At 40.3% G+C, this 25,030-nt stretch overlaps 1 protein-coding gene across 1 annotated transcript in view; it reads right to left on the bottom strand.

Annotated features, from left to right (window-relative positions):
• The window catches only part of ptprb (protein tyrosine phosphatase receptor type b), a 135,183-nt gene that overhangs the window by 21,417 nt on the left and 88,736 nt on the right, over positions 1 to 25,030 (bottom strand). Inside the window, exons 17-23 of the mRNA XM_061715181.1 lie at positions 17,831 to 17,978; positions 15,645 to 15,917; positions 13,442 to 13,569; positions 6,768 to 6,936; positions 4,900 to 5,000; positions 4,661 to 4,826; positions 2,921 to 3,310 (exon numbers count right to left, since the gene is read on the bottom strand). Of these exons, the coding sequence (XP_061571165.1) occupies positions 2,921 to 3,310; positions 4,661 to 4,826; positions 4,900 to 5,000; positions 6,768 to 6,936; positions 13,442 to 13,569; positions 15,645 to 15,917; positions 17,831 to 17,978 (1,375 nt within the window). The remainder of the gene's footprint in view (positions 1 to 2,920; positions 3,311 to 4,660; positions 4,827 to 4,899; positions 5,001 to 6,767; positions 6,937 to 13,441; positions 13,570 to 15,644; positions 15,918 to 17,830; positions 17,979 to 25,030) is intronic.

Genomic DNA, 25,030 nt, shown 5'->3' with positions numbered 1-25,030 from the left:
AAAGTCGTAACATTATGAGACTAAAGTCGTAACATTATGAGACTAAAGTCGTAACATTATGAGACTAAAGTCGTAACATTATGAGACTAAAGTCGTAACGTTACGAGAGTAAAGTCGTAACATTACGAGACTAAAGTCCTAACATTAGGGGAATAAAGTCGTAACATTAGGGGAATAAAGTTGTAACATTACGAGAATAAAGTCGTAACATTAGGGGAATAAAGTCGTAACATTAGGGGAATAAAGTCGTAACATTACGAAAATAAAGTCGTAACATTAGGGGAATAAAGTCGTAACATTAGGGGAATAAAGTCGTAACATTACGAGAATAAAGTCGTAACATTAGGGGAATAAAGTCGTAACATTAGGGGAATAAAGTCGTAACATTACGAAAATAAAGTCGTAACATTAGGGGAATAAAGTCGTAACATTACGAGAATAAAGTCGTAACATTACGAGAATAAAGTCGTAACATTACGAGAATAAAGTCGTAACATTAAGAGAACAAAGTCGTAACATTACAGAATAAAATCGTAACATTAAGAGAATAAAGTCGTAATATTACGAGAATAAAGTCGTAACATTAGAGAATAAAGTCGTAACATTAGGGGAATAAAGTCGCAAAATTGCGAGAATAAAGTCGTAATATTACGAGAATAAAGTCGTAACATTAGGGGAATAAAGTCATAACATTAGAGAATAAAGTCGTAACATTAGGGGAATAAAGTCGTAACATTACGAGAATAAAGTCGTAACATTAGGGGAATAAAGTCGCAAAATTGCGAGAATAAAGTCGTAAAATTACGAGACTAAAGTCGTAACATTACGGGAATAAAGTCGTAACATTACGAGAATAAAGTCGTAACATTAGAGAATAAAGTCGTAACATTAGAGAATAAAGTCGTAACATTAGAGAATAAAGTCGTAACATTAGGGGAATAAAGTCGTAACATTAGGGGAATAAAGTCGTAACATTAGAGAATAAAGTCGTAACATTAGGGGAATAAAGTCGTAACCTTAGGGGAATAAAGTCGTAACATTACCAGAATAAAGTCGTAACATTAGGGGAATAAAGTCGTAACATTAGAGAATAAAGTCGTAACATTAGGGGAATAAAGTCGTAACATTAGGGGAATAAAGTCGTAACATTAGAGAATAAAGTCGTAACATTAGGGGAATAAAGTCGTAACCTTAGGGGAATAAAGTCGTAACATTACGAGAATAAAGTCGTAATATTAGAGAATAAAGTCTTAATATTAGAGAATAAAGTCGCAACATTGCGAGAATAAAGTCGTAACATTAGGGGAATAAAGTCGTAACATTAGGGGAATAAAGTCGTAAAATTAGGGGAATAAAGTCACAACATTAGGGGAATAAAGTCGTAACATTGCGAGAATAAAGTTGTAACATTACGAGAATAAAGTCGTAACATTACGAGAATAAAGTCGTAACATTACGAGAATAAAGTCTTAATATTAGGGGAATAAAGTCGTAACATTATGAGACTAAAGTCGTAACATTACGAGACTAAAGTCGTAATATTTAGAGACTAAAGTCGTAATATTATGAGAATAAAGTCTTAATATTAGAGAATAAAGTCGTAACATTAGGGGAATAAAGTCGTAACATTATGAGACTAAAGTCGTAACATTACGAGACTAAAGTCGTAATATTTAGAGACTAAAGTCGTAATATTATGAGAATAAAGTCGTAACATTATGAGACTAAAGTCGTAACATTACGAGACTAAAGTCGTAATATTTAGAGACTAAAGTCGTAATATTATGAGAATAAAGTCTTAATATTAGAGAATAAAGTCGTAACATTAGGGGAATAAAGTCGTAACATTATGAGACTAAAGTCGTAACATTACGAGACTAAAGTCGTAACATTACGAGACTAAAGTCGTAACATTATGAGAATAAAGTCGTAACATTATGAGACTAAAGTCGTAACATTATGAGACTAAAGTCGTAACATTATGAGACTAAAGTCGTAACATTATGAGACTAAAGTCGTAACATTATGAGACTAAAGTCGTAACATTACGAGGCTAAAGTCGTAAAATTATGATAATAAAGTCATAACATTAGGGGAATAAAGTCGTAACATTAGGGGAATAAAGTCGTAACATTATGAGACTAAAGTCATAACATTACGAGACTAAAGTCGTAACATTATGAGACTAAAGTCGTAACATTATGAGACTAAAGTCGTAACATTATGAGAGTAAAGTCGTAACATTATGAGACTAAAGTCGTAACGTTACGAGAGTAAAGTCGTAACATTACGAGACTAAAGTCCTAACATTAGGGGAATAAAGTCGTAACATTAGGGGAATAAAGTCGTAACATTAGGGGAATAAAGTCGTAACATTACGAGAATAAAGTCGTAACATTAGGGGAATAAAGTCGTAACATTAGGGGAATAAAGTCGTAACATTACGAAAATAAAGTCGTAACATTAGGGGAATAAAGTCGTAACATTACGAGAATAAAGTCGTAACATTACGAGAATAAAGTCGTAACATTAGGAGAATAAAGTCGTAACGTTACGGGAATAAAGTCGTAACATTAGAGAATAAAATCGTAACATTATGAGAATAAAGTCGTAACATTAGAGAATAAAGTCGTAACATTAGAGAATAAAGTCGTAACGTTAGGAGAATAAAGTCGTAACGTTACGGGAATAAAGTCGTAACATTAGAGAATAAAGTCGTGACATTAGAGAATAAAGTCGTAACGTTAGGAGAATAAAGTCGTAACGTTACGGGAATTAAGTCGTAACATTACGAGAATAAAATCGTAATAGAATAAAGTCGTAACATTACGGGAATAAAGTTGTAACATTATGAAAATAAAGGCGTAACACGACGAAAGTAAAGTCGTAACGTTACGAGAATAAAGTAGGTTCCACCTACTTGTCCTGACGCTCCTCTGGACCTCCTGGCTCCGTGTCGTGGCCTCGCCCCCTGCCGTGGCCCCGCCCCCTGTCGTGGCCCCGCCCCCTGTCGTGGCCCCGCCCCCGCTGACGGTCGCCAGGGAGAAGTTGTAGCGTCGCCCTGGAAACAGGCCTCCCACCAGGAGGCGGGTCAGGTGGGCGTGGCCTACGGTCAGGTGGGCGTGGCCTACGGTCAGGGTGTCGGGCGGCGTCCAGCGCAGGTGGGCGGGGCCTACGGTCAGGGTGTCGGGCGGCGTCCAGCGCAGGCTGAAGTTGCTGTAGTCTCCGTGGGCGGGGCCAGACCAGCGCAGCTCCAGCGTGTCATTGGTCGGCCCGGGGTTGACGGACAGGTGGGTGGGCGGCTCCGGAGCTGCGGAGAGAATAGTTAGCATCTCGCCGGCTAACCTGCTACCACCAATTTACGAGAATAATGTCATAATATAATGAGAATAAAGTCGTAACGCTACGAGAATAAAGTCGTAACGCTATGAGAATAAAGTCGTAGCGCTACGAGAATAAAGTCGTAACGTTACGAGAATAAAGTCGTAACGTTACGAGAATAAAGTCGTAACGCTATGAGAATAAAGTCGGAACATTACGAGAATAAAGTCGTAGCGCTACGAGAATAAAGTCGTAACGCTATGAGAATAAAGTCGTAGCGCTATGAGAATAAAGTCGTAACGCTACGAGAATAAAGTCGTAACGTTACGAGAATAAAGTCGTAACGCTATGAGAATAAAGTCGGAACATTACGAGACTAAAGTCGTAACGCTACGAGAATAAAGTCGTAACATTACGAGACTAAAGTCGTAACATTACGAGACTAAAGTCGTAACATTAGAGAATAAAGTCGTAACGCTATGAGAATAAAGTCGTAACATTACGAGACTAAAGTCGTAACGCTACGAGAATAAAGTCGTAACATTACGAGACTAAAGTCGTAACGCTACGAGAATAAAGTCGTAACATTACGAGACTAAAGTCGTAACATTACGAGACTAAAGTCGTAACATTAGAGAATAAAGTCGTAACGCTATGAGAATAAAGTCGGAACATTACGAGACTAAAGTCGTAACGCTACGAGAATAAAGTCGTAACATTACGAGACTAAAGTCGTAACATTACGAGACTAAAGTCGTAACATTAGAGAATAAAGTCGTAATTTATTAGAATAAAGTCGCAATGTTACGAGAATAAATTCGTAACATTACGAGACTAAAGTCGTAACGCTACGAGAATAAAGTCGTAACGCTATGAGAATAAAGTCGTAACGCTACGAGAATAAAGTCGTAACGCTACGAGAATAAAGTCGTAACGCTACGAGAATAAAGTCGTAATTTATTAGAATAAAGTCGCAATGTTACGAGAATAAAGTCGTCATTTATGAGAATATCATTAATGAGAACTCTAACAGGAAGAGCTTATTCTCCCTGTGTTAAAATAAGGAATATTGAGCATCTTGTGAAGTTATATTTATATATTTATAATATATTTAATATTATGACTTTATTCTCGTAATATTACAACTTTATTATCAAAATATTACGACGTCACAAGAATCTTAGCTTTCCGAAGATATGTGGCATGAGTAGCTCACGTAACAAATGAGCTGTAAACGACTTAGTTTTATAAATTATGGACTGAGCGCTAACGTGCTAACATGCTAACGTGCTAACGTGCTAACGTGCTAACGTGCTAACGCGCTAACGTGCTAACCCACCGGTGCGTCCCAGCGCCGAGGCCTGATTGGTCAGCTCCCCGCTGCGCGTGATGACATCAGCGCGGTACAGCCTACCGGGGACCAGCCCGGGGAAGGTGTGGCTCCGTAGCTCCGCCCCCACGTCCTGGGCCGCCACCGTTTCCCCGGAAACCAGACGCAGCTTCACCTGGAACAGCAGAGAGTCAGTTCACCGCCGCTTCCACCAGAACCACAGAAGAAGAAGAGACTTCCTGTCCCACCTGGTAGCCGCTGCAGGCGCCGGCGCCGCGCCGCCAGCTAACCGCTAGCCGGTCCGTCCGTCCGTCGCTCTGCAGCAGGACCGCCGCCGCCGGGGCCGGGACTGGAGAGAGAGAGGGGTCAGAGGTCAGGGGGGGGTCAGAGGTCAGGGGGGGGTGAGAGGTCAGAGAGGGGTCAGAGGTCAGGGGGGCGGGGCTACCACATCCATGTCTCCTCCTCCTTCCACGGAGCTGCTGATACGTCAACGTCGCCGCCATCTTGGATGTTCAAGACTGTAAACTAATACAAGTAAATGGACTCATGTTCATAAAGCATCTTTCTACAAAGAAATGTACGTTTTACGTCTCATTTATTCATTCACACACGCACTTTTTTCCTCTTTTTCTCTCTTTTTTTCCTCTTATTTCTATTTTTTCCTCTTTTTACCTTCTTTTTTCGCTTTTTTCCGCTTTTTTTCTCTTTTTTCATCTTTATTTCCTTTTTTCCTTTTTCTCCTCTTATTTTCTCTTTTTTTCCTCTTTTTTCCTCATTTTTTCCCTCTTTTTTCCCTCTTTTTTCCCTCTTTTTTCCTCTTTTTCTCCTCTTTTTTCATATTTTTTTCCTCTTTTTTCCTTATTTTCATAAAGCGTCTTTCTACAAAGAAATGTATGTTTTACGTCTCTTTTATTCATTCACACACGCACTAATATACTTGGAAACAGTTAGGACCAAATATAATATATTTAATTTTCTCAGATGGTAAAAATAAGAACTTTATTGATCCCACATAGGAGTAATTCATGTTATATCAGCTATAGAGAACAAAACTATATATATCCCCCTCACAAAAATAAGAACAATACAGAAACATATTTTCTCATCAACAAAGCAAATTTAAAATTTTTCAAATAACAAAATAACATATTTGAACCATTTTTCAGACAATTAAATAACTGAAAAAATCTGTTAAATCATCAAATCATCAACAAATGATAATAAGGTTCTTATTTTTGCCATCTGAGAAAGTTAAATATATTATATTTGGTCCTAACTGTTTCCAAGTATATTAGTGCGTGTGTGAATGAATAAATGAGACGTAAAACGTACATTTCTCTGTAGAAAGATGCTTTATGAAAAATAAGGAAAAAAGAGGAAAAAAATATGAAAAAAGAGGAACAAAGAGGAAAAAAGATAAAAAAGGAGAAAAAGAGGAAAAAAGCGGAAAAAAGAGGAAAAAAATGAGGAAAAAAGAGGAAAAACAGAGAAAATAAGAGGAGAAAAAAGAAATAAAGGAAATAAAGATGAAAAAAGAGACAAAAAAGGGGAAAAAAGGAGGAAGAAAATTGGAAAAAACAAGAAAAAAGAAGAAAAAAAGAGAAAAAAGGAAAAAAAGGAAAAAAGAGAGAAAAAGAGGAAAAAAGTGTATGTGTGAATGAATAAATGAGACGTAAAACGTACATTTCTTTGTAGAAAAACGCTTTATGAAAATAAGGAAAAAAGAGTAAAAAAAAGATGAAAAAATAGGAGAAAGATGAAAAAAGAGGGAAAAAAAGAAGAGGAAAAAAATGAAAAAAAGAGGAACAAAGAGGAAAAAAAGATGAATAAAAAACAAAAAAGGACGAAAAAAGTGCGTGTGTGAATGAATAAATGAGACGTAAAACGTACATTTCTTTGTAGAAAGATGCTTTATGAACATGAGTCCATTCACTTGTATTAGTTTACAGTCTTGAACATCCAATATGGCGGCGACGTTGACGTATCGCAGCATCTCGATGGGGCGTCTACGTATAAATGTCTATGGTGCCACCGCCGTGGGGGCGGGGCTACAGCCATGGGGGCGGGGCTACATGGAGGGGCGGGGCTACATGGAGGGGGCGGGGCCACGACTCACCGGTCCGGGCCAGCACCGAGGAGTCGCTGCTCATGCGGCGGCTCCAGCTCTCCACCTTCAGCCGGTACAGGGTTCCGGGTCTCAGACCGCCGAAGGTGCAGCGATCCGCCGCCGCGCCGAGGGACCGACCAGCTACCGGCTCTCCGTCGCCCGCCGGCTCGCCGTCGCCCTGGGGAGAGGTCAAATATGTTTGGTGTCCTGGAATGCCCTGAATTCAACTTTTCATGTTAATTATGTTCATGTTTTATGCTTGTTTTTGAATTGGGACATTTTCAGGCCAGAGGTGGAATGAAGGGAAAAAAAAATATGTTTTATGTCCTGAAATGCCCTGAATTCCCAAAACACAGTCTGCACCTGCTGTTTAGAATGATTGTAACTGTGAGAGAGGCGCTTGTTCACACGGGAGAGCTCCCGTGTGAACCAAGACTTAGCGTGAGAGCTTGCGGGCGGGGGTTGAAGGGGCAACCCCCTCCGCGAGATGTCGTATAAAGACGGGACAGCCGGAAGTTAAAGTCAGAGTCTGCTGCGGGTCTAGTGCACGACGCCCAGCGGGTTTTCGGCTACTCTGCCAGGACTGGCCGGCTCTCCAGTCCTTCTGTGTTAAGGTAAGAGTTATCAAGGACTAGCCCTGTGTCATTGTCTGTTGATTTGCCTTTTGCGGGGGATAACATTACCATAATAAAGTCGTAACATTACCATAATAAAGTCGTAACATTACCATAATAAAGTCGTGACATTACGAGAATAAAGTCGTAACATTATGAGAAGTCATAACATTACGAGACTAAAGTCGTAACATTACCATAATAAAGTCGTGACATTACGAGAATAAAGTCGTAACATTACCATAATAAAGTCGTAACCTTACGAGAGTAAAGTCATAACATTACCAGAATAAAGTCGTGACATTACGAGAATAAAGTCGTAACATTACGAGAATAAAGTCGTAACCTTACGAGAGTAAAGTCATAACATTACCAGAATAAAGTCGTGACATTACGATAATAAAGTCGTGACATTACGAGACTAAAGTCGTAACATTACCAGAATAAAGTCGTAACATTACCAGAATAAAGTCGTAATATTACCATAATAAAGTCGTAACCTTACGAGAGTAAAGTCATAACATTACCAGAATAAAGTCGTGACATTACGAGAATAAAGTCGTAAGATTAGAGAATAAAGTCGTAACATTACGATAATAAAGTCGTAACATTACGATAATAAAGTCGTAAGATTAGAGAATAAAGTCGTAACATTACGATAATAAAGTCATAACATTACGAGACTAAAGTCGTAACCTTACGAGAATAAAGTCGTAACATTACGATAATAAAGTCGTAACATTACGAGAATAAAGTCGTAACATTACGATAATAAAGTCGTGACATTACGAGAATAAAGTCGTAAAATTACGATAATAAAGTCGTAACCTTACGAGAATAAAGTCGTAACCTTACGAGAATAAAGTCGTAACATTACGATAATAAAGTCGTAACCTTACGAGAATAAAGTCGTAACATTACGATAATAAAGTCGTAACATTACGAGAATAAAGTCGTAACATTACGATAATAAAGTCGTGACATTACGAGAATAAAGTCGTAATATTACGATAATAAAGTCGTAACATTACGAGACTAAAGTCGTAACATTACGAGAATAAAATCGTAATATTAGGGGAATAAAGTCGTAACATTACGATAATAAAGTCGTAACCTTACGAGAATAAAGTCGTAACCTTACGAGAATAAAGTCGTAACATTACGATAATAAAGTCGTAACCTTACGAGAATAAAGTCGTAACATTACGATAATAAAGTCGTAACATTACGAGAATAAAGTCGTAATATTACGATAATAAAGTCGTAACATTACGAGACTAAAGTCGTAACATTACGAGAATAAAGTCGTAATATTACCATAATAAAGTCGTGACATTACCATAATAAAGTCGTAACGTTACGATAATAAAGTCGTGACATTACGAGACTAAAGTCGTAACATTACCAGAATAAAGTCGTGACATTACGAGAATAAAGTCGTGACATTACGATAATAAAGTCGTAACATTACCATAATAAAGTCGTAACATTACCATAATAAAGTCGTGACATTACGAGAATATAGTCGTAACATTACGAGAATAAAGTCGTAACATTACGAGAATAAAGTCGTAACATTACGAGAATAAAGTCGTAACATTACGAGAATAAAGTCGTAACATTACGAGAATAAAGTCGTAACATTACGAGAATAAAGTCCTAATAGATTAAAGTCGTAACATTACGAGACTAAAGTCGTAACGTTACGAGAATAAAGTCGTAACGTTACGAGAATAAAGTCGTAACATTACCATAATAAAGTCGTGACATTACGAGAATATAGTCGTAACATTACGAGAATAAAGTCGTAACATTACGAGAATAAAGTCGTAACATTACGAGACTAAAGTCGTAACATTACGAGAATAAAGTCGTAACATTACGAGACTAAAGTCGTAACATTACGAGAGTAAAGTCGTGACATTACGAGAATAAAGTCGTAACCTTACGAGAATAAAGTCGTAATATTACGAGAATAAAGTCGTAACATTACGATAATAAAGTCGTAATATTACGAGACTAAAGTCGTAACATTACCAGAATAAAGTCGTAACATTATGAGACTAAAGTCGTAACATTACCAGAATAAAGTCGTAACATTACGATAATAAAGTCGTAACATTACCAGAATAAAGTCGTAACATTACCATAATAAAGTCGTAACATTACGAGAGTAAAGTCGTAACGTTACAAGAGTAAAGTCGTAACGTTACGAGAGTAAAGTCGTAACATTACGAGACTAAAGTCGTTGATTTGCCTTTTGCGGGGGATAACTTGACACAGTTATCCTAGCAAAGAGCAATTGTGTGTGAGTCTTTTTGTGTGCACTGCTTGCTAATAAATGTATTCATTATAGCAAAAGCGAGTGTGTGTGTGTGTGATTCATTTTTGCGCAGCCGACCGCTCTCGAACCCTAAGTGAGATTCTCCCAAAACACCTGGAAACCACAACGGAGACGTGACGGCGGGCTCGTCAGAATCACTAACTGCTACTAGCATTGAGTAATCTCAGTTTAAACACTGAAATAGAAGGTTTTTATTTGTTCTGTAACCAGATGTTGCAGATGAATCTGGGACTTATTAGCTGGAAAACACAATAAGACCTCAGCATGAAGCCTTTTCTAGTGCAAGTTCAAATCTGATAACAATACCACAATAAATGAGTATTTTACACATGTTTTTGTAAGATTGTGTCTAGATCAGGGGTCGGCAACCCAAAATGTTTTAGATCCATATTGGACCAAAAACACAAAAAACAAATATGTCTGGAGCCGCAAAACATGAAAAGTCTTGTTTGAAGAAACACTTGCTGTATGTTTCTATATTAGTTATAACTGGGGGAAGATTTTTGTTTTCATTATGCACTTCTAGAAAAAAGTCAAAATGTCGAGATAAATGTTTAAGTACAATCTCGAGAAAAAAGTCGAAATGTTGAGAAAAAAGTTAAAATGTTGAGATTAAAAAAGGAAAAAAGGAAGAAAAAAGAAAATAAGAAAAAAAGGAAAAAAAGAAAAAAAAAGAAGAATAAAAGAGAAAAAAATAAAAAGAGGAAAAACAGAAGAAAAAAGGAAAAAAAAAGGAAAAAAAAGGTAGACATTTTTTAAAAAGCTCCAGGAGCCACTAGGGCGGCGCTAAAGAGCCACATGCAGCTCTAGAGCCACGGTTGCCGACCCCTGGACTAGACCTTTCCAAAAATGGCACATTTGGAGACTCCAAAAAGACACGTGGATAACCAGGTCACGTTCCTGGATAAAAGGACAGAACTCTTGAACCTTCATCATTCTGGCCTCTAATAAAAGTTGACACTTAGAGGAATCCAATCATAAATCAGATTCATTATCAATATTGCTGAAAAAAAGTTACTGAAACATTAAGCTAAAGTTTGCATATAAAAGAGTCAAAACACGGACGCACGTTTCATTGGCTGGAAGTAAATTCCCTGTACGCAGGGACTTCCTGGTTGTGGGTTTTATTCCCGCCGGAAGCGGCACATCGTTGTTTTCAGCATTTCATTGGCGACGCACCTGCGGTCCGGCGACACTCACCTGCTGCTCGGGGACCCGGTAGAGCAGGGATCAGCAACCCGCGGCTCTTTAGCGCCGCCCTAGTGGCTCCTGGAGCTTTTTCAAAAATGTTTGACCTTTTTTTTCCTTCTTTTTTTCCTTTTTTCCTATTTTTTCTCTTTTTCCTTTTTTTATTTTCTTTTTTCCTTTTTCTTTTTTTCTTCTTTTTTTCGTTTTTTTCTGTTTTTTTCTTTGTTTTTCCTTTCCTTTTTAATCTCGATATTTTAATCTCTTTTTAATCTCGAATTTTTTCTCAAAATTTTGACTTTTTTCTCGACATTTCGACTTTTTTCTCGAAATTTTGACCGTTTTCTCGAAATTTCGACTTTTTTCTCGAAATTTTGACTTTTTTCTCGAAATTTCAACTTTTTCCTCGAAATTTCAACTTTTTCCTCGAAATTTCAACTTTTTCCTCGAAATTTGACTTTTTTCTTAACATTTCGACTTTTTTGCATAATTTAAAAATAAATCTTCCCCCAGTTCTAACTAATATAGAAACATGCAGCATGTGTTTCTTCATTCTAATTCTGATACAAGACTTTTCATTTTTTGCGGCTCCAGAAATATTAGTTTTTTGTGTTTTTGGTCCAATATGGATCTAAAACATGTTGGGTTGCCGACCCCTGAGGGACAGGTTAGAGACTCACCTGCTGCTCAGGGACCAGGTAGAGGGACAGGTTGACTTTTTTCTCAAAATTTCACCTTTTTCTCAAAATTTCAACTTTTTTCTCGACTTTTTTCTCAAAATTTTGACTTTTTCATCCAAATTTCAACCTTTTTCTCAAAATTTCAACTTTTTTCTCAAAATTTCACCTTTTTCTCAAAATTTCAACTTTTTTACTCAAAATTTCAACTTTTTTCTCGACTTTTTTCTCAAAATTTTGACTTTTTCATACAAATTTAAACTTTTTTCATCAAAATTTCAACCTTTTTCTAAAAATTTCACCTTTTTTCTCAAAATTTCAACTTTTTTTCTCAAAATTTCAACTTTTTTCTCGACTTTTTTCTCAAAATTTTGACTTTTTCATCCAAATTTCAACCTTTTTCTCAAAATTTCAACTTTTTTCTCAAAATTTCACCTTTTTCTCAAAATTTCAACTTTTTTACTCAAAATTTCAACTTTTTTCTCGACTTTTTTCTCAAAATTTTGACTTTTTCTCAAAATTTCACCTTTTTCTCAAAATTTCAACTTTTTTCTCGACTTTTTTCTCAAAATTTTGACTTTTTCATCCAAATTTCAACCTTTTTCTCAAAATTTCAACTTTTTTCTCAAAATTTCACCTTTTTCTCAAAATTTCAACTTTTTTACTCAAAATTTCAACTTTTTTCTCGACTTTTTTCTCAAAATTTTGACTTTTTCATACAAATTTAAACTTTTTTCATCAAAATTTCAACCTTTTTCTAAAAATTTCACCTTTTTTCTCAAAATTTCAACTTTTTTTCTCAAAATTTCAACTTTTTTCTCGACTTTTTTCTCAAAATTTTGACTTTTTCATCCAAATTTCAACCTTTTTCTCAAAATTTCAACTTTTTTCTCAAAATTTCACCTTTTTCTCAAAATTTCAACTTTTTTACTCAAAATTTCAACTTTTTTCTCGACTTTTTTCTCAAAATTTTGACTTTTTCTCAAAATTTCAACTTTTTTACTCAAAATTTCAACTTTTTTCTCGACTTTTTTCTCAAAATTTTGACTTTTTCATCCAAATTTAAACTTTTTTCATCAAAATTTCAACCTTTTTCTAAAAATTTCAACTTTTTTCTCAAAATTTCAACTTTTTTTCTCAAAATTTCAACTTTTTTCTCGACTTTTTTCTCAAAATTTTGACTTTTTCATCCAAATTTCAACTTTTTTCTCAAAATTGGTTGGAGACTCACCTGCTGCTCAGGTACCAGGGACAGGGACAGGTAAAGACTCACCTGCTGCTCAGGGACCAGGTAGAGGGACAGGTAAAGACTCACCTGCTGCTCGGGGACCCGGGACAGGGACAGGTAAAGACTCACCTGCTGCTCAGGGACCAGGTAGAGGGACAGGTAAAGACTCACCTGCTGCTCAGGGACCCGGTAGAGGGACAGGTAAAGACTCACCTGCTGCTCAGGTAGAGGGACAGGTAAAGACTCACCTGCTGCTCAGGGACCAGGTAGAGGGACAGGTAAAGACTCACCTGCTGCTCAGGTAGAGGGACAGGTAAAGACTCACCTGCTGCTCAGGGACCCGGTACAGGTAAAGACTCACCTGCTGCTCGGGGACCCGGGACAGGGACAGGTAAAGACTCACCTGCTGCTCAGGTAGAGGGACAGGTAAAGACTCACCTGCTGCTCAGGGACCAGGTAGAGGGACAGGTAAAGACTCACCTGCTGCTCAGGGACCAGGTAGAGGGACAGGTAAAGACTCACCTGCTGCTCAGGGACCAGGTAGAGGGACAGGTAAAGACTCACCTGCTGCTCAGGTAGAGGGACAGGTAAAGACTCACCTGCTGCTCAGGGACCCGGGACAGGTAAAGACTCACCTGCTGCTCGGGGACCAGGGACAGGGACAGGTTGTACGAGTCCACGTGTCCCTCCGGGGGAGTCCAGGAGAAGCTGAGGACGGAGGTGTTGACGGAGACGGCAGACAGATTCCCCACGGCAGCCGGACCTGCAACACACGAGGACTTGATGTTTCCAAGAACATATCCAAACTCCGCCCCTTCCTCACTTTCTCCGATGCAGAAAAACTTGTACACGGCCTTTGACTTGACTTTTTCATCCAAATTTCAACTTTTTTTCTCAAAATTTCAACTTTTTTCCCGACTTTTTTCTCAAAATTTTGTCTTTTTCATCCAAATTTCAACTTTTTTCTCAAAATTTCAACTTTTTCATCAAAATTTCAACTTTTTTTTCACCTTTTTTCTCAAAATTTCAACTTTTTTACTCAAAATTTCAACTTTTTTCTCAACTTTTTTCTAAAAAAATTGACTTTTTCATCCACATTTCAACTTTTTTCATAAAAATTTCAACCTTTTTCTCAAAATTTCAACTTTTTTCTCAAAATTTCAACTTTTTTTCTCAAAATTTCAACTTTTTTTCTCAAAATTTCAACTTTTTCATCCAAATTTCAACTTTTTTCTCAAAATTTCACCTTTTTCTCAAAATTTCAACTTTTTCATCAAAATTTCAACTTTTTCATCAAAATTTCAACTTTTTCTCAAAATTTCAACTTTTTTCTCAAAATTTCAACTTTTTTTCTCAAAATTTCAACTTTTTTCTCGACTTTTTTCATCCAAATTTTGACTTTTTCATCCAAATTTCAACTTTTTTCTCAAAATTTCACCTTGTTCTCAAAATTTCAACTTTTTCATCAAAATTTCAACTTTTTCATCAAAATTTCAACTTTTTTTTCACCTTTTTTCTCAAAATTTCAACTTTTTTACTCAAAATTTCAACTTTTTTCTCGACTTTTTTCTAAAAAATTTGACTTTTTCATCCACATTTCAACTTTTTTCATAAAAATTTCAACCTTTTTCTCAAAATTTCAACTTTTTTCTCAAAATTTCAACTTTTTTTCTCAAAATTTCAACTTTTTTCTCGACTTTTTTCATCCAAATTTTGACTTTTTCATCCAAATTTCAACTTTTTTCTCAAAATTTCACCTTGTTCTCAAAATTTCAACTTTTTCATCAAAATTTCAACTTTTTCATCAAAATTTCAACTTTTTTTTCACCTTTTTTCTCAAAATTTCAACTTTTTTACTCAAAATTTCAACTTTTTTCTCAAAATTTCAACTTTTTTTCTCAAAATTTCAACTTTTTTCTCGACTTTTTTCATCCAAATTTTGACTTTTTCATCCAAATTTCAACTTTTTTCTCAAAATTTCACCTTGTTCTCAAAATTTCAACTTTTTCATCAAAATTTCAACTTTTTCATCAAAATTTCAACTTTTTTTTCACCTTTTTTCTCAAAATTTCAACTTTTTTACTCAAAATTTCAACTTTTTTCTCGACTTTTTTCTAAAAAATTTGACTTTTTCATCCACATTTCAACTTTTTTCATAAAAATTTCAACCTTTTTCTCAAAATTTCAACTTTTTTCTCAAAATTTCAACTTTTTTTCTCAAAATTTCAACTTTTTTCTTGACTTTTTTCATCCAAATTTCAACTTTTTCATCCAAATTTCAACTTTTTTCTCAAAATTTCACCTTTTTCTCAAAATGTTGACTTTTTCATCCAAATTTCAACTTTTTTAATCAACATTTCAACCTTTTTCTCAAAATTTCAACTTTTTTCTCAAAATTTCAACTTTTTTTCTCAAAATTTCAACACTTTTCTCGACTTTTTTCTCAAAATTTTGACTTTTTCATCCAAATTTCAACTTTTTTCTCAAAATTTCACCTTTTTCTCAAAATTTCAACTTTTTTCTCAAAATTTCTACTTTTTTCTCGACATTTCGACTTTTTTCACTCCCCCTGACCAGGTACTAATGTAACAGCCTGCTCATCAGTATCCCCAACAAACACCTCTGGAAACTTCATTTCATTCAGAACTCTGTCGCCCCGAACTGTGATGTTTTTTTTTATTTTGTATCGGTAGCACACTGAGATTATTTTATGAAAAGTGCTTTACAAATAAAATGTATTGTTATTATCATTATAATAATAAGGAGAAATCTGAGCAGAAACATTGATTTAGTTGTTTTTTTCTGCTTTGTTTTTCTGCTTGTAAAAGTTCCACTCACGTGTTTGTCCGTCCGCCACCGCCGGCTCCAGCGCCGCCACGCCGCCGCTGAGCGTCAGCAGCTCCACGCGGTAGCGCCGGCCCGACGTCAGGCCCTCCAGGGTCTGGGCCCGGCTCTGGGCCGGCAGGGTCCGGTTCAGCAGCGCGGCGCCGGCGCCGTCCAGCAGCCGCAGGCCGAAGGCGTCGTAGCGGCCCGGCGGGCCCTCCCACGCCACCGTCAGGCTGTGGGTGGTGTGGCCGTTGTCGGCCTGCAGGGCCGTCACCCGGGCCGGCGCTGGGGGGGTGAAGGGAGAAAAAATAAATGTTGTGTCCTGAAGATGCCCTGGATTCCCAAAACACAGCTTTAGTTTTTAGTCAGCCACGCACCTGCTGTTTATCATAGCAAATGCCTGTTTTTCTGTGAGAAAGAGCCTGGTTCGCACGGGATTTTGGTCCCGTGTGAGCCAAAACTTATTTTGAGAGCTTGCGGACGGGGGGGCAATTAGGCCCTGCTAGGGCTGGGCGATATGGACCAAAAGTCATATCTGGATATTTTCTAGCTGAATGTTGATACTCGATATATATCTCGATATTTTTTCTGTGCCTTAATTGGGGTTTCCCCCAAAGCATTATAGCATAGCATCTCTGTTAGCATCTCTGTTAGCATCTCTGTTAGCACCTCTGTTAGCATCTCTGTTAGCATCTCCGTTAGCATCTCCGTTAGCATCTCTGTTAGCATATCTGTTAGCATCTCTGTTAGCATCTCTGTTAGCATCTCCGTTAGCATCTCCGTTAGCATCTCCGTTAGCATCTCTGTTAGCATCTCTGTTAGCATCTCTGTTAGCATCTCTGTTAGCATCTCTGTTAGCATCTCTGTTAGCATCTCTGTTAGCATCTCTGTTAGCTTCATTTCTTAAAAAAACAGTCAGTTTTAATACAAAGCCTCGTTCCAAATGTCACACAGGTTCCTTTATTAACAGAGGTCTGCACAATATCAACATGTATAAAACACATGAAATAAAAATAAACTGCCTGCATATATAGAATAAAAATGATTCTTGAATAAAATAAAACAAATATCCCTTTCCTGCATAACAATTAAATTAAAATACACTGTAATTAATACAATGTAGACAGTAACAGGCAGACTTTTCCACTGAGGTTGACAGTTGTGCAAATAACAAAACATTTGTGACAATCTCAAATAAAACATTCAAGTCAATTTGTCACAAAATAAGCTATATCAACATCAAAAAAAAAATGTAAAATTTTTTTTTTTTCTTTTTTTTTTAAAATCGATATAAACGATATTGTCTCGTACCATATCGTGTTTGAAAATATATCGATATATATTAAAATCTCGATATATCGCCCAGCCCTGGAATTTTCTCTGCCTGGAGGAATGGTTTAATTTTGCAGCTCAAAGCAGGTATTTACCCGTACTGTGGCGTATCCGCCCAATCTAAAACAGACTACTGTATTTTCTGGACTATAAGCTGCTACTTTTTCATAGGTTTTCAACCAGCAGCTTATACAAAGGTGCAGATATTCTGTGGATTTTTCTTCCACCACTAGGGGGCGCTAACCGGAATTAGAATCAAAACTAAGACAAAATAAATGCAAAGAAGAAAACGCTACTTCTTCTTTAGCAGATAGAAGTAGAAGCAGATTTCAAACAGATAAATAGATAAATAAATAGCGGTTATTTTCTCTTGGTTCTGTCCCGTTTTAATCAGCAAAGTTGCTGCCGTGTTAAAAGACACTGTTAGGAAAGATCTATTTAGGTACAAACATGTACATCATTTACAGTTCAGAATCATTCTGGACATGTAGTAAATATCTAATAAACAACAAATATCTGGGGCTAAATATCTTTTTTTATTGTTTTTTAAAAATAGAGCGGATGCGGCTTATATGCAGGTGCGGCTTATAGTCCAGAAAATACGGTATATTTATAATTGCTCTTTAACTAAACAAAAATATGTTTAATCCAATTACTCGATTAATGGATGATTTTCAGTAAAATACTCGATTACTAAAATATTCGATAGCTGCAGCGCTAGCCAGAACTGCTCAGGTCCGGGACCGGGAACTAGGACCAGGAACCAGGAACCAGGAACCAGGAACCAGGAACCAGGAACCGGAACTAGGAACCAGGAACCAGGAACCAGGAACCGGGAACCAGGAACCGGTTCTGCCGGGTCTCACCTGCTCTCCCCGTCACCGCGATGCTGTTGGTCAAGCTGCCGCTCCGGGATTGGACGGTGACGGTGTAGGCGTGGCCCGGCGTCAGTCTGGGGAACTCCAGGGACGACACGTGTTTGGGGACGGAGCGCGTATCCACGGCAACGCCGGCCTGCACAGGAAGTGACACGTCAACCATGTATTCCAGGGTACCAGCACCACCGTTACACCCACATGTATTCCAAAAAGTCGAAATTTCAACGAAAAAAAGTCGAGATGTCAAAAACGCACAAAATGTTGTGAAAAAACGCACAAAATGTTGTGAAAAAAGTGAAAAATGTCGAGAGAAAAGTCAAAATTTCGGGAAAAAAGTCGAAATTTCGAGAAAAAAGTGAAAATTTCGGGAAAAAAGTCGAAATTTCGAGAAAAAAGTTGAAATTTTGAAAAAAAAGTCGAAATTTCAAGGAAAAAAAGTCGAAATGTCAAAAACACACGAAAAAACGCACGAAATGTACACCTCCATGTATTCCAGGGTACCACCGTTACACCTCCATGTATTCCAGGGTACCACCGTTACACCTCCATGTATTCCAGGGTACCAGCACCACCGTTACACCTCCATGTATTCCAGGGTACCACCGTTACACCTCCATGTATTCCAGGGTACCACCGTTACACCTCCATGTATTCCAGGGTACCACCGTTACACCTCCATGTATTCCAGGGTACCACCGTTACACCTCCATGTATTCCAGGGTACCACCGTTACACCTCCATGTATTCCAGGGTACCACCGTTACACCTCCATGTATTCCAGGGTACCACCGTTACACCTCCATGTATTCCAGGGTACCACCGTTACACCTCCATGTATTCCAGGGTACCACCGTTACACCTCCATGTATTCCAGGGTACCAGCACCACCGTTACACCTCCATGTATTCCAGGGTACCACCGTTACACCTCCATGTATTCCAGGGTACCACCGTTACACCTCCATGTATTCCAGGGTACCACCGTTACACCTCCATGTATTCCAGGGTACCAGCACCACCGTTACACCTCCATGTATTCCAGGGTACCACCGTTACACCTCCATGTATTCCAGGGTACCACCGTTACACCTCCATGTATTCCAGGGTACCACCGTTACACCTCCATGTATTCCAGGGTACCACCGTTACACCCCCATGTATTCCAGGGTACCACCGTTACACCTCCATGTATTCCAGGGTACCAGCACCACCGTTACACCCCCATGTATTCCAGGGTACCACCGTTACACCCCCATGTATTCCAGGGTACCACCGTTACACCTCCATGTATTCCAGGGTACCACCGTTACACCTCCATGTATTCCAGGGTACCACCGTTACACCTCCATGTATTCCAGGGTACCACCGTTACACCCCCATGTATTCCAGGGTACCAGCACCACCGTTACACCTCCATGTATTCCAGGGCACCACCGTTACACCCCCATGTATTCCAGGGTACCACCGTTACACCTCCATGTATTCCAGGGTACCACCGTTACACCCCCATGTATTCCAGGGTACCACCGTTACACCTCCATGTATTCCAGGGTACCACCGTTACACCTCCATGTATTCCAGGGTACCACCGTTACACCCCCATGTATTCCAGGGTACCAGCACCACCGTTACACCTCCATGTATTCCAGGGCACCACCGTTACACCCCCATGTATTCCAGGGTACCACCGTTACACCTCCATGTATTCCAGGGCACCACCGTTACACCCCCATGTATTCCAGGGTACCAGCACCACCGTTACACCTCCATGTATTCCAGGGTACCAGCACCACCGTTACACCTCCATGTATTCCAGGGTACCACCACCACCGTTACACCTCCATGTATTCCAGGGCACCACCGTTACACCCCCATGTATTCCAGGGTACCACCGTTACACCTCCATGTATTCCAGGGTACCACCGTTACACCTCCATGTATTCCAGGGTACCACCGTTACACCTCCATGTATTCCAGGGTACCACCGTTACACCTCCATGTATTCCAGGGTACCACCGTTACACCCCCATGTATTCCAGGGTACCACCGTTACACCTCCATGTATTCCAGGTTACCACCGTTACACCTCCATGTATTCCAGGGTACCACCGTTACACCCCCATGTATTCCAGGGTACCACCGTTACACCTCCATGTATTCCAGGGTACCACCGTTACACCTCCATGTATTCCAGGGTACCACCGTTACACCTCCATGTATTCCAGGGTACCACCGTTACACCTCCATGTATTCCAGGGTACCACCGTTACACCCCCATGTATTCCAGGGTACCACCGTTACACCCCCATGTATTCCAGGGTACCACCGTTACACCTCCATGTATTCCAGGGTACCACCGTTACACCTCCATGTATTCCAGGGTACCACCGTTACACCCCCATGTATTCCAGGGTACCAGTACCACCGTTACACCTCCATGTATTCCAGGGTACCAGTACCACCGTTACACCCCCATGTATTCCAGGGTACCAGTACCACCGTTACACCTCCATGTATTCCAGGGTACCACCGTTACACCTCCATGTATTCCAGGGTACCACCGTTACACCCCCATGTATTCCAGGGTACCACCGTTACACCTCCATGTATACCAGGGTACCACCGTTACACCCCCATGTATTCCAGGGTACCACCGTTACACCTCCATGTATTCCAGGGTACCACCGTTACACCCCCATGTATTCCAGGGTACCACCGTTACACCCCCATGTATTCCAGGGTACCACCGTTACACCTCCATGTATTCCAGGGTACCAGCACCACCGTTACACCTCCATGTATTCCAGGTACCAGCACCACCGTTACACCCCCATGTATTCCAGGGTACCACCGTTACACCCCCATGTATTCCAGGGCACCACCGTTACACCCCCATGTATTCCAAAAAGTCGAAATTTCAACGAAAAAAAGTCGAAATGTCAAAAACGCACCAAAAACGCGTGAAATGTCGTGAAAAAAGTCAAAATTTTGAGAAAAAAGTCGAAATATCAAAAACGCACGAAATGTTGTGAAAAAACGCACGAAATGTTGTGAAAAAAGTGAAAATGTCGAGAAAAAAGTCAAAATTTCGGGAAAAAGTCGAAATTTCGAGAAAAAAGTGAAAATTTCGAGAAAAAAGTCGAAATTTTGACGAAAAAAAGTCGAAATGTCAAAAACACACGAAAAAACGCACGAAATGTTGTGAAAAAAGTGAAAATGTCGAGAAAAAAGTCAAAATTTCGGGAAAAAGTCGAAATTTCGCGAAAAAAGTGAAAATTTCGAGAAAAAAGTCGAAATTTTGACGAAAAAAAGTCTAAATTTTGAGAAAAAAGTTAAAATTTCAGGAAAAAAGTCAAAATTTTGAGAAAAAAGTGGAAATTTCGAGAAAAAAGTTGAAATTTTTTACGAAAAAAGTCGAAATTTTGAAAAAAAAAAAAGTCGAAATTTCAAGGAAAAAAAGTCGAAATGTCAAAAACGCACCAAAAACGCGTGAAATGTCGTGAAAAAAGTCAAAATTTTGAGAAAAAAGTCGAAATATCAAAAACGCACGAAATGTTGTGAAAAAACGCATGAAATGTTGTGAAAAAAGTGAAAATGTCAAGAAAAAAGTCAAAATTTCGGGAAAAAAGTCGAAATTTCGAGAAAAAAGTGAAAATTTCGAGAAAAAAGTCGAAATTTTGACGAAAAAAAGTCAAAATTTTGAGAAAAAAATTAAAATTTCGGGAAAAAAGTCGAAATTTCGAGAAAAAAGTCGAAATTTCGAGAAAAAAGTCGAAATTTTGACGATAAAAGTCGAAATTTTGAAAAAAAAGTCGAAATTTCAAGGAAAAAAAGTCGAAATGTCAAAAACACACGAAAAAACGCACGAAATGTACACCTCCATGTATTCCAGGGTACCAGCACCACCGTTACACCCCCATGTATTCCAGGGTACCACCGTTACACCTCCATGTATTCCAGGGTACCACCGTTACACCCCCATGTATTCCAGGGTACCAGTACCACCGTTACACCTCCATGTATTCCAGGGTACCAGTACCACCGTTACACCCCCATGTATTCCAGGGTACCAGTACCACCGTTACACCTCCATGTATTCCAGGGTACCACCGTTACACCCCCATGTATTCCAGGGTACCACCGTTACACCTCCATGTATTCCAGGGTACCACCGTTACACCTCCATGTATTCCAGGGTACCACCGTTACACCTCCATGTATTCCAGGGTACCACCGTTACACCTCCATGTATTCCAGGGTACCAGCACCACCGTTACACCCCCATGTATTCCAGGGTACCACCGTTACACCCCCATGTATTCCAGGGTACCACCATTACACCTCCATGTATTCCAGGGTACCACCGTTACACCCCCATGTATTCCAGGGTACCACCGTTACACCTCCATGTATTCCAGGGTACCACCGTTACACCTCCATGTATTCCAGGGTACCACCGTTACACCCCCATGTATTCCAGGGTACCACCGTTACACCTCCATGTATTCCAGGGTACCACCGTTACACCTCTATGTATTCCAGGGTACCACCGTTACACCTCAATGTATTCCAGGGTACCACCGTTACACCTCCATGTATTCCAGGGCACCACCGTTACACCCCCATGTATTCCAGGGTACCACCGTTACACCTCCATGTATTCCAGGGTACCACCGTTACACCCCCATGTATTCCAGGGTACCACCGTTACACCTCCATGTATTCCAGGGTACCACCGTTACACCCCCATGTATTCCAGGGTACCACCGTTACACCTCCATGTATTCCAGGGTACCACCGTTACACTCCCATGTATTCCAGGGTACCACCGTTACACCTCCATGTATTCCAGGGTACCACCGTTACACCTCCATGTATTCCAGGGTACCACCGTTACACCTCCATGTATTCCAGGTTACCACCGTTACACCTCCATGTATTCCAGGGCACCACCGTTACACCTCCATGTATTCCAGGGTACCACCGTTACACCTCCATGTATTCCAGGGTACCACCGTTACACCTCCATGTATTCCAGGGTACCACCGTTACACCCCCATGTATTCCAGGGTACCACCGTTACACCTCCATGTATTCCAGGGTACCACCGTTACACCTCCATGTATTCCAGGGTACCACCGTTACACCTCCATGTATTCCAGGGTACCACCGTTACACCCCCATGTATTCCAGGGTACCACCGTTACACCTCCATGTATTCCAGGGTACCACCGTTACACCCCCATGTATTCCAGGGTACCACCGTTACACCTCCATGTATTCCAGGGCACCACCGTTACACCCCCATGTATTCCAGGGTACCACCGTTACACCCCCATGTATTCCAGGGTACCACCGTTACACCTCCATGTATTCCAGGGCACCACCGTTACACCCCCATGTATTCCAGGGTACCACCGTTACACCCCCATGTATTCCAGGGTACCACCGTTACACATCCATGTATTCCAGGGTACCACCGTTACACCTCCATGTATTCCAGGGTACCAGTACCACCGTTACACCTCCATGTATTCCAGGGTACCACCGTTACACATCCATGTATTCCAGGGTACCACCGTTACACCTCCATGTATTCCAGGGTACCAGTACCACCGTTACACCTCCATGTATTCCAGGGTACCACCGTTACACCTCCATGTATTCCAGGGTACCACCGTTACACCCCCATGTATTCCAGGGTACCACCGTTACACCTCCATGTATTCCAGGGTACCACCGTTACACCTCCATGTATTCCAGGGTACCACCGTTACACATCCATGTATTCCAGGGTACCACCGTTACACCTCCATGTATTCCAGGGTACCAGTACCACCGTTACACCCCCATGTATTCCAGGGTACCACCGTTACACCCCCATGTATTCCAGGGTACCACCGTTACACCTCCATGTATTCCAGGGTACCACCGTTACACCTCCATGTATTCCAGGGTACCACCGTTACACCTCCATGTATTCCAGGGTACCACCGTTACACCTCCATGTATTCCAGGGTACCACCGTTACACCTCCATGTATTCCAGGGTACCACCGTTACACCTCCATGTATTCCAGGATACCACCGTTACACCCCCATGTATTCCAGGGTACCACCGTTACACCCCCATGTATTCCAGGGTACCACCGTTACACCTCCATGTATTCCAGGATACCACCGTTACACCCCCATGTATTCCAGGGTACCACCGTTACACCCCCATGTATTCCAGGGCACCACCGTTACACCTCCATGTATTCCAGGGTACCAGTACCACCGTTACACCCCCATGTATTCCAGGGTACCACCGTTACACCCCCATGTATTCCAGGGTACCACCGTTACACCTCCATGTATTCCAGGGTACCACCGTTACACCTCCATGTATTCCAGGGCACCACCGTTACACCTCCATGTATTCCAGGGTACCACCGTTACACCCCCATGTATTCCAGGGTACCACCGTTACACCTCCATGTATTCCAGGGTACCACCGTTACACCTCCATGTATTCCAGGGTACCAGCACCACCGTTACACCCCCATGTATTCCAGGGTACCACCGTTACACCTCCATGTATTCCAGGGTACCACCGTTACACCTCCATGTATTCCAGGGTACCACCGTTACACCTCCATGTATTCCAGGGTACCAGCACCACCGTTACACCTCCATGTATTCCAGTGTACCACCGTTACACCCCCATGTATTCCAGGGTACCACCGTTACACCCCCATGTATTCCAGGGTACCACCGTTACACCTCCATGTATTCCAGGGTACCAGCACCACCGTTACACCCCCATGTATTCCAGGGTACCACCGTTACACCCCCATGTATTCCAGGGTACCACCGTTACACCTCCATGTATTCCAGGGTACCACCGTTACACCTCCATGTATTCCAGGGTACCACCGTTACACCTCCATGTATTCCAGGGTACCACCGTTACACCCCCATGTATTCCAGGGTACCACCGTTACACCTCCATGTATTCCAGGGTACCACCGTTACACCTCCATGTATTCCAGGGTACCACCGTTACACCTCCATGTATTCCAGGGTACCACCGTTACACCCCCATGTATTCCAGGGTACCACCGTTACACCTCCATGTATTCCAGGGTACCACCGTTACACCCCCATGTATTCCAGGGTACCACCGTTACACCTCCATGTATTCCAGG

The sequence above is a fragment of the Cololabis saira genome, chromosome 23, assembly GCF_033807715.1.
Source record: "Cololabis saira isolate AMF1-May2022 chromosome 23, fColSai1.1, whole genome shotgun sequence".
NCBI lineage: Eukaryota > Metazoa > Chordata > Actinopteri > Beloniformes > Belonidae > Cololabis > Cololabis saira.
Note: the sequence above shows the minus strand (reverse complement) of the source record. Positions and strands in the feature narration are given on the sequence as shown.